This window comes from Meriones unguiculatus, chromosome 12 (assembly GCF_030254825.1).
Source record: "Meriones unguiculatus strain TT.TT164.6M chromosome 12, Bangor_MerUng_6.1, whole genome shotgun sequence".
In the NCBI taxonomy this organism is placed as follows: Eukaryota; Metazoa; Chordata; class Mammalia; order Rodentia; family Muridae; genus Meriones; species Meriones unguiculatus.
Genome location: NC_083360.1, coordinates 86,019,018 through 86,035,392, shown reverse-complemented (window position 1 = coordinate 86,035,392; position 16,375 = coordinate 86,019,018). Strand labels below are relative to the sequence as shown.

The 16,375-nt window shown below is 46.6% G+C and overlaps 2 protein-coding genes across 2 annotated transcripts; both read right to left on the bottom strand.

Annotated features, from left to right (window-relative positions):
* Positions 1-902: 902 nt before the first annotated feature.
* Czib (CXXC motif containing zinc binding protein) lies at positions 903-7,630 on the bottom strand. The gene is made up of 8 exons (XM_060366093.1): positions 7,483-7,630; positions 7,201-7,284; positions 6,061-6,117; positions 5,555-5,636; positions 5,349-5,380; positions 4,421-4,498; positions 3,173-3,238; positions 903-1,367 (listed from the first exon to the last, which is right to left on the bottom strand). Exons 1-8 carry the CDS (start codon positions 7,486-7,488, stop codon positions 1,290-1,292), a joined length of 483 nt encoding a protein of 160 aa, XP_060222076.1. The 5' UTR covers positions 7,489-7,630; the 3' UTR covers positions 903-1,289.
* A 682-nt stretch (positions 7,631-8,312) lies between these two features.
* On the bottom strand, positions 8,313-16,092 carry Magoh (mago homolog, exon junction complex subunit). Its single transcript, XM_021660601.2, has 5 exons — positions 15,904-16,092; positions 13,882-13,940; positions 11,569-11,679; positions 10,169-10,251; positions 8,313-8,524 (listed from the first exon to the last, which is right to left on the bottom strand). The coding sequence occupies exons 1-5, from the start codon at positions 15,989-15,991 to the stop codon at positions 8,425-8,427; spliced, it is 441 nt and encodes a 146-aa protein (XP_021516276.1). The 5' UTR covers positions 15,992-16,092; the 3' UTR covers positions 8,313-8,424.
* Between the last annotated feature and the right edge of the window lie 283 nt (positions 16,093-16,375).

Below are 16,375 nucleotides of genomic sequence, written 5' to 3'. Positions count from 1 at the left end.
AGACCGAGCACTTTGAATGTCCAAACCCAGGCCAGGAGGGGGAAGCAGGGAGCTGGCTGAGTGGGTAAAGGCGCCTGTCGCCAACCTGGTTTCCATCCGGGCGTCCACATGGTGGAAATCGAGCAGACTGTTACCTCTGTCCTTTGACCTCCACACATGCATCGAGGCGCACGTCCCTCCCCCACACTTTTTTTTTTAATGGACTAGTAAGATGGTAGCTGGGTGGGTAATGACACTTATCAAGCCTGATAATCTGAGCTGGATTCTTGGAACCCACACAGCAGGAGAACCAACTCCTGTAGTGTCCTCTGGCCGCCACAGTTTGCTCCCACCTTGTCCTCTCCCCAGACTCCTGAAACTGCCTCTTTACAGTTTGTATAGTGCGTAGGCCTGGCCAGGGGGAGCAGGGCCCAGGTACACCATCTGAACTGACTCCAGAACTGAAAGGCTCTCATGTTTTATATGAAGTTAGATCCCAGCCAGGCGCAGTGGCACACGCCTGTAATCCCAGCACTCAGGGAGGCAGAGGCAGGCTGATGGCCAGGAGTTTGAGGCCAGCCTGGTCTACAAAGCAAGTCCAGGAGAGCCAAGCACCGAAGCTTACCAGCCTCAGGTGGAACACACCCTCAGTGCCCTGAAGTAGGGCTCTGACCTTACCTCCCTGCATGTAATGTTTGTGTCTGCACGTTCAGAGTCAGTAATTAACATGTTCATTTGTAGCACCATCTGCGGTTTTTTTTTTTTTTTTTTTTCCCACCAATGGGTCTGTTTACCTGTTTATTGATCTTTTTGAGCACCACAGGGCTAGTACCATACTCGCTTAACTGCCACTGCCCTGTCCACTGGGGCACCTAGGACATTACTCTCCCATCTGTGACTCAGGAAGTTCTACTAAACAGAAGTTGCAATTTCAATGACATTTTTATTTCATTATGTCTTTAATGATGTTCAGCGAAGCTTAATAGTATTCTCCATTGTTATAAATTTCTTTGAGATTAAATCCCTGTTAGCTGGTAGACAGGAGGGTATTTTCTTTGTGGTCCCAGACTGTACCCAGAGATCCCTGTATGCGCTGCAGGAACTCTGGGCCCGAGAGACCACCTTCACACAGCGCTGTGGCACCAACGGGGGCTTTATTGGTGGGACTTAGAGCCGTGACAATCCCCAGCATGCAGACTGTGAGGGCTTGGTAAGTGCCGAGAGTAGAGATGACATGCCCCGTGGGGACTGCTTCCCCGGGGAACTTGGTCTCCTCTTAGTCATTAGGGACAAGCTTGCAGGAAGACAGCTCAGCACTTCACGAACTGATGGGTGACCTCGAAGATCCCCACAGACTCCTGCGCCTTTTCATCATAGTCCGTCCAGTCCTAGGAGATAGGAAAGCAGGCAGCTCTCAAGGCAGACAGGACAGTGTGGACAGTGGGGAACCAGAAGTTCCAAAGCCCAATGCAGGCCCAACTCAGCTAGTCACGAACACAGGAGACCCTTAACAGAACAGACAACTCGGGTCTGAACTCCATCTCTTAGTCTGGTAACCAGCAAGTCATGCCACATCCTGGAGCCTCACGTGGAAGACAGGAGATGAAACCAAACACATGGAAACACACCTCGCACGGTAAGCAGCCTGAGGTGGGGCACAGAATGCCACCTTCTGCTGCTACAAGGAGCCAGGCAAACAGAGCTGGTCTATCTTCAGAGATGTCATAAGTCAGTCTACAGGGGATCACTGCAAACACTTCAGTGGCAGCCAGGGGAACGGGGCTACCTTCTCCTAAGTGTCTGCTCACAAGAGTCTCATCAACTGGTAAAGCAAACATCTGTTTTGTGTTTGTGTGAGAGTAGCTTATGTACTATGTTGCTCACAGCCGCCAACACTGTAAGTCAGGCCTGAAGGAAACAGATCTACTGCGTACCTGCCGCATCAGCCACACCTAGCCTTCCTGCCTGTACAAATACGGGGCTCCCTGGTCATGCTGGAGGAACTGCAGTCGGCAATAGAGCTTCTGGAGTACAGCTCACCAGTCAGCAGCGCTTCGGTGAGAATACCTCAGAGAGGCAAAGCCCCGGGTGACTGCGCCCAGAATGCGCCTTGCTACTGCAAGGCCTTATGACGCTTGGCACTATCGTGTCCTTGTACTTAGCGTGGTCTGATTGTTTCGTGGGAGCACTCCTCTCTGGGCAGTTTACCTGCAGTACGTAATACGAGTGATGATTGATTTCCTCAGGACAATGGCATTTAGACAGATTAAGGGTTCAGCTGAACTTTCTGAGAATAGTTTAAAGACTGGGGCTTCTACTGAGGGATATAGAGAAGAGAGCAATATCACTAGAAAATGCCCCTTTTCCAGCTGGATGTGCAACCTACTGGAGCTACAGAGAAGTCTCAGGCATTGCTGGCCCACGAGTCCTGCCTGTGAGAGACAGCCCAGTGATCAAAGAGAGCAATTATGTCCCTGTAACTATGGTCAAGTCTGAGTCTCCTGGTCATGTACCTTAAGATCTAGTTGCAGGTGTTTGGTGTGCACCTCGAGAAAACAGAGTGCTGAGAGAACATAAATGACCCTACTGCGAGTGGAAAAGGAGGAAAGTAGATGGTTATGCAGGCCAGCTGGGCAAGGTCTTGGAGAGTAAAGCGAGGACAAAAGCCTTCCACACTGTAAGTGCATACCATCGTCAGCCAGTACACGAAAGAGGACGGAAATATCGTTGAGCTGCGGGAACTTTATCAATAATGAAAGAATTATTGCTTTTAGGTAAGGGTGGAATTATGGGAGGAAAAATAGCAAGGGCAATGTTTAACCACATGTGGGCTTCTGAGATTTCCTTAAATTTGTGACTTACGATTTCTTTCTGTGTAAAGACGTTTGTTCTGAGTAATATATAAGGGAAAAGAGAATAAACAAAATAAGAGCGAACAGGAGAAAATATGAGTTTGCTTCAACCATAGTATGTCTGTGTCTATTGTCGCCTGCGCATTTCCTCCTTGAAACTCTGACCTGCCAGAGCTGGTCTCCGGCAACCACCCTTCAGCCTTATGCTTATGGCCATATGCAGAATCACCAACAAAAAGCACCAAAATGTGAAGCTAGCTCTCCACTGATAAGCGCTGTTCACCAAAGAGATAATTCCCACCAGGTACCACGTAACACCTTGCAAGGTCCCCAGGTCTCACCTTTTCTTGCAGATTAATGTCACTGAAGACTGTCCCTGACTCCACACCTTCAGCAGCAAAGCCTGCCTGCGGGGGACAGAGAGGCAGCAGCAAGGTTGGGGGAAGAAAGGTGCCAGGCCCAGGGCTGGTCCTCCTAGCAAAGCCTTCAGGACAGCTCAGCTGCTCAAGTTACTCAGCACTGCTGTGGTGTCTACACCACAGCCCCGGCTCAGAAGACTGCCTTGTTTCTAAGAAGAGTGCTTACTGGCTTGCTCAGCTACTTTTCTTTTTCTTTTCTCCTTTTCCTTTCGTTGAGACAGGGTCTCACAATGACGCTCTGGTTGTCCTGGAACTATGTAAGCCAGGTTGGTTTTGGGCTCAGAGATCTACCTGCCCCGTGCCCAAGACCTGAGATTAAAGGGGCGTAGCCACATCCAGCCTTGGCTACTTTCCTGATACTTCCCAGACAAGACACCAAGTATAGAGACAGGCAGGGTCTCCCACCATCCTGTCTGATGCAGACCTTGGACGCACTCCACTCCCCTTTCTGGACCTTAGCTTGTTGGGGGGGAGGGGGCGGGGCTTGGTGTTGCTTTGTTTGTTTTTGAGACAGGGTCTCTCTCATACGTCTGGCTGTCCTGGAACTCGCTATGTAGACCAGGTTGTCTTTGAACTCAGAAATCTTCAGCCTCCTGAGTGTTGGGATCAAAGGTGGGTACCATGTCTGCCTCTGAACTTAGGTTTTGTCTGTCTGTTTTTGAGACAGGGTCTCATGGATCCCAGGCTGGCTTTAAACTCTGTGTGGCTGAGGATTTAGTTTTTTTTTTTTTTCTCACTTGTTTTTGTTTATGAAATCGGGATGCCAATACCATCTTTTCCAACTTAACTCACAGATTTACTCTGAGGTAAAATGCACAAATAAAGGATGAGTACTGACTGTAAGAGTCAAACAGACCTGGGTTCAGATTACAGGCCTCTGCTTACTAACTATAGGACTCTGGCAAGCTGAAGTTCCCTTGTCTAAATATTAAATTTCTCCACAGGGTTACAGGAAGGACGGAATGAGATAATGTGTAAAGGTGACAGGCATGGAGCACAGCACACAGCAGGCATTTGATAAGTGACAATTACCATTCACAGAGTTCCTGCTTTGGGTTGTAGCTTAGTGCTGGAACACTGAAGGGAAAAGCAAATCCCTTTTTATAGTCTCTGTAAGAAGCAAAGTCCTGTCACTTCATTCCCTCCCCAGAGTCCTCTTAAAATACATACCTGGGGCTGGAAGTCTACTGGTTCAAGGCCCCGACATTCAAACTCCACTATTGTCTTGAACTTCTCATTGTCTTCAGCCTAGAAAGGAAGTGTACTGAGGAGGCAGGCCCACTGGGCCCTCAGAGACACCATGCCCTCTTTCCTTCTTACCATGTGGGCCCTTACTGCACCTGTGAACCTAGAACAGGACCCAGAACAACTCAACCCTTTTAAAAAGAAGCCTGTTTTGGGCACTGCTCCCAACAGGACCTTCTGTAGACACAGATTCTTCTAAGAGTAAGGATCCTTGGGTCAGTTTTCCTGCATGTCAACAGAGCAGAGGAACCCTACAAGTCTACTGTAAGAATCTGGGCCATGTGCAGAGAGCCAAACAAGGCCCTCACACCCCATTCAATGAACGGTAAATGATCAGCACCAAGACGACAAGAATGTTAGGCTACAAAGGCCTCACACCATTCATATGGTCTCAGTAGGCATACCATGGCCTTTGCTAACCATCCACCATGTGGTGAGGAGAAGGGCGGGGTATGTGGAGAGGGCATCTCTTGGGATGTGGGTAGCTGGGGAATCCATGCCTACTTCACCCAGGGCCTCAGTGACTAGTAAGCACCATGCCCGGACTTTCACTCCATTGTACTCTCAGGGAATCCGTGCATGGTGGACAAGAGTGGATGGAGCAAAGGAACAGCCAAGTTAAGTAAATTAAAGAGTAAATAAGCACCAGAGCATGATGTCAAGTGCCTGATTCTCAGCATTCAGAAGGCTGAACCAGGAGTATGATGAGTCTAAGCTAAGCCTGGGCTACCTAGAGTTAGCACATGGGACAAGGAGTGATGGCAGGCACTGGTGCAGCTACTCCTGAACCATCCTCTCAGCCGCCAGTTCAAATTTAATCCTGCTATCCCTGTCACTTCGGCAGGGAACTTACGTTGTAAGACTTGATGGTGCTGCTCAAGATGTCTGAAATAGAAAAAGGAAAAGTTGACTTGAATCTGTACCTAGGTCCCCCTTAGGAGCCCAGAGAAAAGGAGCAGGCTGTACAGGTTTCAGCACTCCATGCTTAGGTCCACCCCTGGACACACGAGCCTGCTTCCCGTCAGCCTGGAAGAGCCTGGCAGGCACCACCTGACCTACCAATGGAGTTTTCCCGCGCACACAGCTTGCATTTCTGGACCATGGAGGCACTGCCTCGGCCTCCTTTCAGTGCCACACTGTCCTGACAGAAAGCAAACAGAATCTCTAGTCACGGAACAGCTAGAAGTCAGGGTCCCAGAGAGATCTCACCCCACCGCCTACTACCCAGTGGAACAGAGCAAGATCCACAGAAGTGAGTCACTTGCTGACAAGGGACAAGAGGGTTGGGGACAGCTCACTGATGGAGCATGTTTAGGATGTACACAGGATTCGATTCCCCGAGCACACCAGGGGTGGGGGTGGGCAGAACCCTACGGAATCTTCTTGTGGTTCTTGATTCTGATGCCTCACACCCCAAAGATGCCTGCTGTGCCCAGTGCTGACCACATTGCTGCTTGCTCTCTCACCCCCAACCCCTGAAAATGTTCACAGGATAGAGAGAGGAAAGGCCACTTTCTCCAAATCTCTACCCGGGAGTATATTGTTTATGAGGTAGGGATGCTTACCATCAGCCGGATATACTGCCACTTCTCTGAAATCTCACCACAGTTGCCACATTTCATCTTTGGGGAGAAGAAGAGTATTAATTGAGCAACCAGCTTGGTTGAAAAGACACCAACCATGGGAAGAGTAAGTACAGTGTAAGGCCGGCTCATAAACCAATACCTCCTCCTATTTATTTCTTTTAGATAGGATCTCATTATGTAGCCAAAGCTGTTTTGACCCAGAGACCTTCCTGCTGCTGCTTCTAGAGTACTGGGATTACAGGTGAGTGCCACTATGCCGAATACCTATCTTCTAGGTGAGTCTTACGTCATGCTACAACCAGCCCCAATGGGGACATGGCACACTTGTCTCCAGGCAAGGAACAAGTTGTTTCTGATGCTGTCACCCCTACCATCCTCTAAAACCGGGGCCATTTAGCTTGGGGATCCATGTCACAGGACCCCAGCAACTCTGCCTGGCTAAGGACCTTTGTGCTTAGGGTCAAGCATTCATCATTTTCTTTTCTGTCTCCTTCACCATCCGTGTTTCTTCAAGCCAAAGTTCATTCTTCAAATGAGGCCTGGAACCCGTGCTCCAAAACATATGGAAATAGGAGCTGTGGGTGCAATGGTAGTGCGCTTGTCTAGTACTGGGAGGGGGACTGTCACCCAGACTAGTAGAACAACGCAGAATCTCGGACAATGAGGAGCCTCACACCGTTTGGAACTTGACAGACCTTCCGGACCGAGCACCTACTGGGTGTACTAGTACTGTGTGAGGACGAAGGGGGGCAACCTTCACAGTAAGTAAAGCCAACCAATAAAACAAAGTGGGTGTGTTCACCTTACTGAATAATCACAGGTCCCTCCGTTTAACATTTGGTTCAGCGTGTTTACAAACCATGTGTTTACCCAGCAGGAAAGCGCTGGCGTGCGGCCCTAGATTGGGATATAGCCCCAGAACTAAAGAGGAAAAAGAAAGAAACACGCCATCGTGTGAGGTGGCCGCGCTGTAATCCTAGCACAGGGAAGGTAAAGGCAACAAGACCGGAGTTTACAGTCCTCCTTCGCTTCACGATGCAAAGCCATCCTAAACTAGGCGACGGCCACCGCCTCCCAACGCTCCTCCCTTTCCCAGGAGGGGTCCGCCTTCCGCCACACCTTCAGGTACCACCGGAAGTCCTCGCCCACTGGCCGGAGGTTGGTGACGTTCTCCAGCGTGGCTTTGAGCTGCAGCGCGATTTTCTGCGAAGAGGGCGGGGCAGGCTGGAGGCACGGCCGCGCCCCCCCCCCCCCCCCCCCCGCTCAAGCCGGCCTCCCGGGCCTCAACGCGAGCCCACTCCCTTCGCTGCCCCGGGCGTGAGCTCGCGACTCTCAGGTCCCCGCCATCCCCGCCCCACTCGGCTTCCGGGCGGCCCGACGGCTAATCGTCCTCCCCCTTACCCCCATAGCGGCCCGGTCCACGTTAGGTCGCTGCGACAGCTGCTTTCCGGCTGGTCGTAAAAGGCTGGCGCCGCCGCGCAGGCTCAAGTGTGGGTGGGCGGGAAGCGGGGCGGGGTGGGCTGGGGACCGGAACCTGCTGGGCACGGCTCATCTCGGTAGGTGCGCTGAACCCGTGGCATCGCTCATGCCAGAGACTCTCGACCTGGGCCATCACTAAGCAGGCAGGATGTTCCTGGAACCTCTGCCAGAGCCCTCCAGGCCCTCGGTTCTCTTTCCGACTGTGGTCCCGAGGCTGCTCACATCACGTGGAAGCCTCGACGGTTTGGGATACTCGCCCTCCAGCTCTGAACAGCTCACTCTATCTACGTGCCAGACCTGATGCTGCGATCTTCCCCACAGGGCTGCCAGTGTCCATGTCCTTCTCCTTGTCATATAATAACCCACACTGCAGGAGCCGATCATGGGCGTCTACATTCGAAAACACGTCCCTCTTGACATCTATGACCTAGTTTTTCAAATTTTCTTTTTTTGCCTGGTTGTATGTTTATGCACCACGTGTGCACCTTCCGCCGAGGACAGAAGAGGGCACTAGATCCCCTAGTGACAAATGGTTGCTGTGAGCAACCATGTGAAGGCCAGGAACATGATTGGGGTCCCTTGCGAGCACAGCAGGTGCTCTTAACCGCTGCCATCTCTCCACTTGTTCGTGTGATTTTTTTTTTTTGACAACACCAGACTGCCCTCTCAATATCTCAGTCTGGCAACCTGATACACCAGACAAATGATGTCTCTAACTTGAAGCAGGAGGAGTGAAGTATGAAAAGTCTACATTTATTAAAGACCATCATTTATTGTTTATAAAAACTGCCCCAATATACAGAAAAAAAAATCCTAATTATGGTAACTAAACACTCCCACCCCCATGTGTCCACAATATCCAATCTAGATTGGTTTAATCTTGAAGTGTAATCCAATAAGACTGAAGACTAAACACTTCAGGTCCTGGACAAGATAATAAAACACTCGTAAGCCTTCTGGATCCCTAAAATACAAAAGAAAAGCACAATATTTAAGAGACGGAGAAAAACTGCTAAATACAAAAGATTAATAACCACAATTAATACGAAACTGTCCCTTATATTTACAGTACTAATACCCTGAGGAATCACAAGACCATTAAGAGAGGAAAGGGTCACTTATTGAAAGATTATTATGAAGCATTGAAGCATGTTGTTTTTACTGTGGAAATACATAAAATGAAGGGGAAAAAAAAATCATTTCTAAAACATCCTGTCTCTTGTGCTTTAAAAAACTATAGAGAGAGCTGGAAATCCAGGTCAGTGGTGGAACACTTGCCTAACATACAAAGTTCTAGGCATTTTCAATTCCCTGAACTATGAACAAAATCCCACTCTCACCCCAGTATGGAGTGAGAGAGTTAAAATTTGTTTTGAGATGGGTCTTGTAATATAGACCAGGATGGCTCGTTCAATCATGAGATTTCTGCGCTAAACCTCCCAAGTACTTGAGATTACAAGCACACGCCACCATGCCTTGGCTCCTGTGCATTTTCTAATCCTATGGGTGAAAGACTAAAAAATTACACGTCAAGATATTAGCAATAGCTGGGCAAGAGAGCCAAACATGCTTGTATTTCAGCGCTCCAGAAGAGACAGGAGGTCACTCAAAGTTGACCTGATCTGCATAGCTAAGTTCCAGGCCAGCCATGGCCATATGGTAAGATCCTTTCTAAAACCAAAGAGATGCTATCACTGGTTATCTATTAAGGTTATGAAAGAACCTTCCCTTTATGTTTTTCTGCACTTCCTGTTTTTTCTACAATGACCATCGATTACTTTCAGAATTTGAAAAAATAACTGGAAAGTAGTAAGCAGGACCAACAAGTTGAAGATTACTATGGTATAGTTAGCTAAGAGCAGGGAGACTATCCAAACACAGACAAATGTCCAACATTTACTGAATGCTGGCTATAACCCCAAATCCTCAAACCATGGGAACCAAAGAGCCTGCCAAGTTCTAAAAATTCTTTACAGCAAACAGATTCACATCCCATTTCACCAAGACTCAGATAGGCTGGTCTGAAGAGTCAACACTGTTCACTCAGTGAACGTGTTTGGCCTTATTTCATTTCTCTGCTAGCTGTTACTATGCTGTCCTCCATGTCACTGAGAAGGAATAACTGAATGAACCACCACAAGTAAAAGCAGCAGCCTTTGGAAATACACTTGGCCTGAATTCATAAACTCTGTGTGGGGGCTCAGCCATGAGTGGAGGCTATGGTTAGGTTTATGAAGTCTCCAACTGTCACATGTGTGTTCAGATGTTTTCTCTTGCCATTGTTTCCAAAATGACACATTACTACAGATATTTACACAATTTGGTTTTATAAATATGATTTAAAATATATGGGAAGTACAGAGGTTCTATGCAAACATGACACTATTTTGTATAAGAGAGTTGAACATTCAAGGATTCTGGCACTGAAATTCCTAGAACCAACCCTCCATAAACGACTGTAACCTGGAGCACCCTATGAATGAGAAGGACCACACTGCCCACTCCTGCCTTGTGTCTGCACATTTTTCTATGCTGGGCCATTGGTTGACACTTTCTTTTTAATCTCCAGCAACAGACAAAACTGGATATAAATGTCATATATGCTTACTTGGATTGGTTGACATCAATAAGGGAACCAATTTTTGATGTTGTAAAAGAAATATGTTCATCTCCAATGACGATTTCAAGCTCCTAAAAACATTAAAAAAAAAAAAATCAAAGCCAGGCAGCACTGGTACACTCACCAAGCACACAGACAAGGGCTCACCTAAACCCTGGTCCTCATGCTCGCAATGAAAGCTTTTACCCACCAAGCCACCTCTAGCCTGCTTTCTTTGAAAATGTGCTGTGTGTGTGTGATGTATGCATGCAGGAATGAATCTCACATATTTGTGGCGGTCAGAGGACAACTTGTGGGAGTTCTTTCCTTTGACCTTTACGTGTGGCACAGAGACTGGACTCAAGCTGCCAGCGGAGCAGCAAGAGCTGCTCTACCCACTGATCCACCTTGCTGCTCCCCATTCCCATCCCATCTTTTAAGAGAAACACAAGTTAATGCCTATCTCCTACTGTATTCTCTGGCATCCCCGAGAACTGGGGTTCATTCCTTCCACTTGCTTTTTTAGATTTAGCAGCATACTTTTTAAATAAATGGCTATACCACATGTGTATATATAACATTTTTTTCATGCAATATTGTTTCTAAGATTTATCCATGTTGAGCTGCTCAACACTTAAAAGCTTTGAACACACCATTTCTCTACTGAAGCAGACATAAGTTCCCAAGTTTTGTTACTATAAATGATGTGGCAAGAATCTTCTAAGTCTTGGGGCTGAGCTTACATTTAAACATTTGTGAGTCCTGGGGTTGGGTTCCCAGACCCACCAGAACTGTTTCCTGCTCTGCCAGCTCCTATCCAAATGGCTCTCAGGTGTCTTCACTGACACTTTATCCCTGCCAGCAGGGCATCAACTCTTCTTGTCCTTTTGAAGACCTGGTGGGACTTTTAAAAATGTGTTGTCCTAAATTTTGCAGGTTACAAATGCACCTGTAAACCTTTTCCATATCTACTGGCCACTATTTTTCTGAGTATAAAAACTATAAGCTTTGCAACATTCTGGCCCCTACACTATCTTTTTATTGGTCTATAGCTCTTTATATATTCTGGATAAAAACTCCTTTTAAGATTTATTTTCTAAATGTCTTCATCTTTTCTTCAGCTTTTACTTCGATGTCTTTCATCAAACAAGTTTCAAGTTTGTTTTAATTTAATTTAATTTTTTAAATAAAGACAGGGTATCTCTGTGTAGCCCTGGCTGTCCTAGAACTCTCTCTGTAGACCAGGCTTGCCTTGGATTGACAGATATCCACCTGCCTCTGCCTCCTGAGTGCTGGGATTAAAGGTTTGTGCCACCGCTGCCCAGCTAAATTTTAAGTTTAATGTCAGATTTATAAATCTTTTCCTTATCTTCTTTGTAAGAAGTACAATCAATAAATAAAGCGCTTACCTGCCGACCTACTCGGTCAGGAGGGGGCCACAGGGCATCATCTTCTTTGGTGATTTCACTGTCATCAATAATTCTCTTTAATTCTTCCATCACACTTTTATGTACATAAGCCTGAGATCAAGTATAAAATATATGAGCCTATAGGGGCCCATTCTCATTCAAACCACCATACTCCAACAACATTCTAACTCACAAAGTAACGGAGGACAAAAATGATTGCTCCTGAAGATGTTTCTGGCACTTCCAAAAGGAGGATCAGAATCGAACACACCCAAAACAATACCCCAGCTCCCCTGCTACCTTTGGCACATCTGGTTCACATAAATCTCTCTGCTATGATTTCAATGTTTGTATCCCTTCAAATTAGGTTGAAACATAATTCCATATGTGAGAAAAGTGAGAGGGATGGCCTTTAGTACAAGACTAGGCCATAGTCTTGTTTTGGGAAGCTACAGCAATAAGACACTAATATAGAACACACTGGGTTCTCATCACACACCAAACCTGATGGGGTCTTGGAATTTACTGAGAGGTAAATTGATTCTTTATACATTACCCAGTGTCAGTTTTTTGTTTTGTTTTGTTTTTTGTTGTTTTTTTTTTTTTTTTTTTTTTTTTTTTTGAGACAGGATTTCTCTATGTAGCTCTGGCTGTCCTGGAACTCGCTGTTCTTGAACTCACAAAGATCCACCTGCTCTGCTAGGTGCTAGGATGAAAGGGTGTGCCACCATGTCTGGCTTAGTCTCAGGTACTTTAATATAGAGGTATGAGTGACCTGAGAGACTTTCCTCTGTGTATGACGTGATCCTGATTTCCGTGTCCTTCCCAACCCATTTCTGTGACTAATGCTTTGGTCCTCAGGGTGGTGCGATGGGAAGGGGTACAGACCCTGAAGAGGTGGGAATGAATGGTTGGTCATTAGATCACTGCAGCATTTCATCAGAAGGGCTGTGGGATCCTGTCTCTTCTTGTCTCACTCTCCTGATCTGAGTAGTCATTGCAAGGCTACACACACATTCCTACTATTGCAGTGATGTTTGGGTTCTGACCCTCCAGAATGACGAGCTAAATAATTTCTTGTTTTTGAGAAGGAGTCCCAAAATGGCTTCAAAATAGCTATGAACTTTAATTTCTAATCTTCCAAACTTCACCTCCAAAGTCCTGGGACTGCAGGCATGTAATCCTGCCAATAATCCTTCAACAGCCTCTGACAGATATATTGTTATAGTGATGAAAGACGACTAATATATGCGCTTTTTAAAATTTTTTTTCCCCCCTGAGAAAGGGTTTCTCTGTGAACAGCTCTAGCTGTCCCAGAACTCACTTTGTAGATCAAACTGCTGACCTCAAACTCAGAGATCCACTTGCTTCTGCCTCCCTGGTGCTGGAGTTAGTTAAAGGTGGGTGTCACCAACTGCCTGGCTCCACCCCATTTTTTAAGGAAAAGGTTTTATGTAGCTCAGACTGGCCCTGAACACTACACAGCCAAGGATGACCTTAAACTTCTCATGTTCTTGCTTCCACCTCCCCAGTGCTGAGATGACAGACAGGCTACCATAACCCAGGGCCTCATGAAGACAAGCACTCTATCCACTGAGCCACAGCCTAGTTATTTTTAGTTCCATAGCATGATTTTGAGGAACACACTAGCTCATGCAACAAACAAAAAGAGATATGATGCTAACTTGGTATAAAATTAACTACTAAATAATATGACCATATACTGACTGCATTTCCACCTTTATCTCTTAGAAGAGTAACTTTGAACAAGCCTCAGATTTACTGGGCCATCACTTTCTTATATGTAAATATGGCAGAATAGGCTGTCATATGGGCTTTTATAATCAGGATTAAAGAACATACATATATGTAAAGTTCCTAGTGCCATACTAGACATCAGCCTGCACTTAAAGATTTGCCCTGTTCCCCTTCCCTTTCAGAAGCACTCTCAATGCTCTCTTCATAGTCTATGTATTAGGAACTACATCAAGCACTTGGGAATCGAAGGTAGGTTTTATTATGCCTCGTTTTGCAGGTGAAAAAAATAGAGCCCAAGTTCAGCCAGAGAACTTGTCTGAGGTCACATGGTCAGTATGGAGCATACTGAAGGTTCAAACCAAGACACAGACATTTCACTTCTAGCTATTGAGTCAGCACTATTAAAGAAAAAGCAAGCTAAAGACCTGAGAGATAATCTAGCTGTTTAGAAATAAGTGCTTGCTTCCCTACTCTTCATCTGCCATTATTCTTGTTAGAGAACGCATAAACGATGTAAAACAAAAGGCTAACGTGGAATGAAGGCAAGGCCCATACCTCTTTCCTGATCATGACATCATTTTTGTAATTGCTGTTGTTAGCATATCGCAATTTCCCTGTGGGGAAAAAGAAGAAAAATGAATGCAGTGTACAATAAAACATGAACACAGCATCATTAGCCTACTGAGCATATCAGCTTTGTCTAAATATACCCAAGTTTGCAACCCATTTCACAGCTGCGACACTAGTCCTTTGGTGCTTCACTTTAAACTATTAAAACAACCAAAGACGCACCTGACACCAAACTAGAGTTCAGGCAAAAGGCTACTATGTGGCAAAAGAACACAGCTGGACTTTTTGTGATAGCTTTTCTGCAAGTTAAAGTCCTCAGCAGTAAACAGGAATTTCAATTGCTATCTTAGGAGCACAGATAGCATGCTGAAGCTCAACTGGGTTGTAAAGTATTTTGAAAACTAAGGAAGATGCTTACACGCACACACCCATGTGGTCTCGTGTTGATCTAGTTCAGCATTTTTAAAGTGGACACTTTTGATTCCTAAGGCCCTCTGTGTAAGTGCACAGCTATCATGGTACTTTGTGAGGATGAAGATGGTTAAAAACAAAAAACAAAAGGAAAAGAAAACTGGGCATGGTGGCACACACCTTCAACGAGCAGGGAGAGGCAGGTTAATCTCTGAGTCTGGCCTGCATCGCAATTTTGGGGCAGAGTTTGCACACCTTTAATCCCAGCACGTCCAGGACCCATGGAGAAACCCTCTCAAAAAAACAAAAACCAAACCAAGCCAATCACCCCCACACACACACACCCTGTGTATTAGGTGTTGTGGCAGAAAGATACAGGAAACTTTGGAGAGAGGCACCTAATTTAGGCTGAAGATCTGGGCTGTTTCATGCATCAAGTGACCCTGGGTGGTGGGTGGGGTATGAGGAAAAGTACAGTAAAATGTAGGTGTGGGTTAAGGGGCCAAGAAAGGACAGGATGGTGTTTTGGACAGAATTCACAGTGAAGAGACTGAAAACTGAAAAGTGCTTGAGATGTTGCGGGCTGAAACAACGTAGTTTAATCCTAAGGGTGTGGGAAGAGTACTGCAGTGTTGTGGCTGAAAAGGCAGGCAGGAACTCAGCTTGCTGTATACCATTGCAGGGATTTGAATTTTGTCAGGAAGGTAGAGGGAAGCTACTGACCATATTAGAGACCCGGAGTGATGTTAGGTAGATAGACAGTAATAACTATCTAGATGATACATAGTAATGCTACACGGACCTGTTGCTACATTTTCTTGTCCAACATACAGAGAATGAACTGAACGGGAAAAGATTTGAGTCAGAGAACTGTCTTTACTGCTCACCGCACTGTAACTGTCCCAAAATATTATCAATCAGATTAAGTCCAAACCGCCTCCAACAGAATGCTATTGTCCTAGTCCCAACCACCATCTCTGCAGACCACCATCATTCACGTCTTCTCTGTGTCTGAGAGCCGGGATACTTTCTAAAGGACAGATCGCATCTTTTCTCTTTAAAAGTTTTAAATTGTTTCCTGCTGCAGCTATTCATGGCCTACATAGCGAGGCTCCTTCCTAACATTATTTCCTACTACTGTCCTCAGTCACGCCAATGGCCAACTGAAATATGCCTGGTTCTTCTGTCCTAAGGCCTTGACACTTGCTACTCCTATAGAATGCCTTTCTTCCTGAACCTCAAAAATTGCTTCCTTTTCAATTACTTCTTAATTCAAATTAACCCACCCTTCAGAGCGCTCTCTAAATGCGACCCTATATGCCGATCACTCGTCGCTACAGGACATCACCGTTTCTCCCGGCACTGAAACAACATGTTCCACGAGAGGGGAAATTTATCTTCGATGCTCCTCTGTCCCCGGAATGGATCACAGCCCGGTGTTGAAATGTAAGCAGTCCGGCTTCTTAAAAGTTACCGAGAGCCCCAGCGTGTGAACAGAAAGAAGCAGTCCTTCCCTCCCATCGCCACATTCCGGCTGCTCCTCCGCCCTCCCCCAGGTCCGTCCCGCTCCCAGGAGGCGGGAGAGGCCGCTCTTACCGTCAGGTCGGAACTCAAACTCCAGGAACTCATGACCGAACTTGCCTTTGTGACCTACGTAGTAACGCAGGTAAAAGTCACTCTCCATGGCTCGCAAGGGACAATCAAGACCGAACTTAAGGAACGGATCACACGGCCACGGTCTGTACTCTACAATGACGTATGGCGGCGCGCGGAAGTGACGTCAAACCACAGCGACGGCAACAGCGCTTCGCTCTCCGGGGGCAGGAACAAGGTCGCCACGCCCCCTCACCGGAAGTTAAGGTTCTGCAAGGGTCTTGGCTTCTATACTGCGGAACTTGGGACCCTCTGTGCTCCCACTCATGTAACAAGTTGCCTTTCATCTCTCCTGTCTTCCAGGCTCACTGACGTCTCGGTGTTGTGGGTGGACGTTTAAATGGATGTTGGATTCCCACTCCTAATCACCGTATTTAGCCTTGATTCTCAGCCCTAGCTGTAGGCTGATGGAATC